This window comes from Phocoena phocoena, chromosome X (assembly GCF_963924675.1).
Source record: "Phocoena phocoena chromosome X, mPhoPho1.1, whole genome shotgun sequence".
Lineage (NCBI taxonomy): Eukaryota > Metazoa > Chordata > Mammalia > Artiodactyla > Phocoenidae > Phocoena > Phocoena phocoena.
In genome coordinates, this window is record NC_089240.1 from 92,519,988 (window position 1) to 92,523,082 (window position 3,095).

Below are 3,095 nucleotides of genomic sequence, written 5' to 3' on the forward strand. Positions count from 1 at the left end.
ATATAGATATAGGTATCAAAACAACCCAACTCCCCAATCTAAACATTATTTCCAAAAGCAAAAAGGGTTCCTTCTCTATATAGTACTGGGTCTCAAGGCTGGGATCTTTGAGAAAAGAGTCTCAGGTTATTGTTTAAACGACCTTTATTACCTGCCTCTGACATTCTCCAGGTTACAGAGCAGGAGACGACTGAGCCTCATGTTCCATGGATGAAGCAGACAGCTGCCATGACAACTGAATCAATATAGGAGAGGCATTGGGAAGTATTAGGGTGACACGCCCAGCAATGGTTACCCATGGCAAAAGATGGCAGAGCTACTCAAAATTAGGCAAGTTACCTTCAGGACGACAACTGGATGCAAGAAAACCATACAGTTGGGGGTAATAGGTCTTCCCCACCCTCTGAGCCCCCCTCCACCTCCAGTCCCATTAAGTCCATTCTATGCCACAGACTGGTCCTAGTGTCCTGCTAGCTCCCTGCTGAAGGAGGAGGGAGGGAAAAGATGTCTGAGTTCTCTTCATTTTCTTTGTCTCTGTCCCTAAGGCAACAGGAAGCTGGAGCTGCCCCAGCCGGCCTGGCAGTGATGGCAAGCCCGTTGGCTCTACAGAGTGAGCAGTCCCTGGCAGCCCCCGGAACAGCTGCCAGTTAGACGGCCCAGAGTTCGGATAGACTTCATTGCTTCAATTCAATGCCAAGTGTTGGACGTGTTGGATTCAGTTCCCAGAGGGCTGGAGCGTGCTGTCAGGGCCGTCTGAAGACAAGAGAGCAGAGGCAGTTTAGTGCAGTGGGTTGTGCGGGGTCGGAGGTGGGGGGTGGGGGGCGGGAGAGGAGGGAGAGGCTGGCCCGGAGGGGGTAGGGTGGTGCTTCTTCCAGGGCCTTCCAGACAAGGTCTCCTGGCCTCTCAACGTTGTCCGGGCCTCAGGTGAGGAGAGCCCTGGAAGGGGAGGAGAGGAAAAGGCGGCAAGGCAGGCGGGTGCCGCGCCCAGGGATGAGCGAGCTGAGGAGGGCGCGGGCGAGCCAGCGAGCTGGGGCGGCGGCTCTAGACCCCCTCGGCGGCGCGGGCGAGGGCAGGGGCGGGCAGCCCGGCGGGGCCGGGCTGGCGGCGGTCCTCGGCGGGCGATCCGGCGGCTGTCTCAGCGTCGGCGGCGGCCGGGGCACCTCCCGGGAGCCACTCGTGCTGGGCGCAAGCCTGGGACGGCTCGTCCTTGGCCTCGACGAGCTTGCGGGAGCGGGTGTAGGCCAGGATGAGGCCTCCGGCCAGGCAGGCGTAAAAGATCATGATGAGCAGGATGTAGAGATAGGCGTCGTTGCCCTTGGCGCTGGTCACCTCGCGGCTCACGAAGGGGTCGGGCACGACCCCCATGCCCATGCTCGGGCCGGGGCCGGCGCCCAGGCCGCTGGCGTTGCCCCGGTGGTGCAGCTCGAGCAGCAGGCGGCTCAGCAGGGTCCGCAGCCGCTGGCTCTCGCTGCAGTTCATAGCTGTCGGGGAGTGACACGGCGGCTCCAGATCGCTGCTGACCTTGCCCCCGGGCCGGGCCGAGGCGATGCGGGCGAGCGGCGGCGGCTGCACCCGGCTCCCGGGCGGGCGACGCAGTGGCTGGGGGACCCCGCCGCCCGGGCCTCCTTATCCCCTCACCCCGGCGCCTCCTCCCCTTCCCCACCACGCCCCCTCGGCCCGAAGCCGCCTCTTCCCAGGCTCCGGCTGTCTCGCCGCCCCGGGGAAAGGGGACAGCTGGTGGGGGGAGGAGAAGGGGACGAGGGAGGGGGCGAGGCCGGGAGAGGGGCGGAGGGGGCGGGGGCGCGCGGAATGCGCGGGGCCCCGGGCGGCAGAGGCTGGCAGGGCGGCTCGCTGGGGCCAAGCGTAGACCCCGGGCTGCGGAAGAGAATTCCTTCCACGTTCTGGCCACCTGCCCTGCAGGCCCAGCTTTGGCCCAGATACAGCATCTGGCCCCCACGAGGCGGGTCCTGCACCGGGGTTCCATCAGCACTCACGAAACGGCAGCCGAGACCGCGGGTCCACATCTCAGGACGGGTGATTACTCCCAGGGACCAGAACCCTGGCCTATCTTTCCAGCCCTCACGGCTTCCCCTGGGCCGAGGTGAGCATCTTATTCAGAAGATGCTCAGGACAAATTTGGTGACTGAAGTGGAGCAGGACGCCCGGGGCTTCCAAAAAAGGTTTCTGATATTATACCAGCCTCCTGGGAAGTACCCCTGCTCCGATTTCCTATCACATCTTTAGAGGGGCCTCCACATCTTAGCGTGTGAGTGTACCATCCATGATATGACCCTGTTTCCCGTGGGCGGCAAGCCATCTTCCCAGAAATGCAACCAAGTTCTTCCATTAAAAGGAGCAGGGACATTTAAAAGGCCCTTTGGCTACACTCCCTAGACGTCTCGGGATCTGAAAAGTGCCAGTTCTAGAGAATATGCTTACCTCCACATGCAATTAGCCAGATAGTTCTGTGCCTCTCTGGGGCTTGGGAACAGGTCTAGGCCCTGCTGGCTCATGAGGCAGCCATTTTTTTTCTCAGAGGGTATCTTCCTTTAGGGGAAAACAAGTCACTAAGACAAATAAATCCATAGTATGTCAAACTGGAAACAGACTGGGATTCACAAAGGGAGAGCGCTCAAAGGATTGATTTCTAGACAGAGAGTAGGAAAAAAAAATGAAGTAGTGCTGGTCGGGTCGGGTTGTATATGATTGCCAAGTAATAGAAGGAATGAAACAAAGCTATATGCCTTTATGTATCCCTTGCAAACCAAGGTGCCTGTTCAAGACCATTGGGTCCAGGGACCATTCAATCTTCAGGGGCCATGGGTTAGAAAAAGAAGGTTTTCTGATGCCTCTGCTTCAGTCACCCTTCAGCCCACTGTCCACTCTGGGCTGTAGCCTTCTGTGTGTTGGAGTGAGGTTGGCACCAAACTATATCCAGGGTCTCAAACGGAGCCTCGCTTAACAGCCTCTACATACATCTTAGAGACATTCCACGTGCCCCTGACCACTGGCTCCCTCCTAATCACCTTGCCTCAATGTCCTCGCCTCAGAGGGGCTCAGGGAAGAATTGTTCAAGTGAGTTGGCATGACTAACG

At 59.1% G+C, this 3,095-nt stretch overlaps 1 protein-coding gene across 1 annotated transcript; it reads right to left on the reverse strand.

Annotated features, from left to right (window-relative positions):
• Positions 1–1,041: 1,041 nt before the first annotated feature.
• Positions 1,042–1,479, reverse strand: KCNE5 (potassium voltage-gated channel subfamily E regulatory subunit 5). The gene has a single exon (XM_065901342.1). It carries the CDS (start codon positions 1,477–1,479, stop codon positions 1,042–1,044), a length of 438 nt encoding a protein of 145 aa, XP_065757414.1.
• Positions 1,480–3,095: the final 1,616 nt, after the last annotated feature.

Coding starts and splice junctions, on each gene's coding strand:
- KCNE5 (XM_065901342.1), bottom strand. CDS start 1,479: ATGAACTGCAGCGAGAGCCAGCGGCTGCGGACCCTGCTGAGCCGCCTG.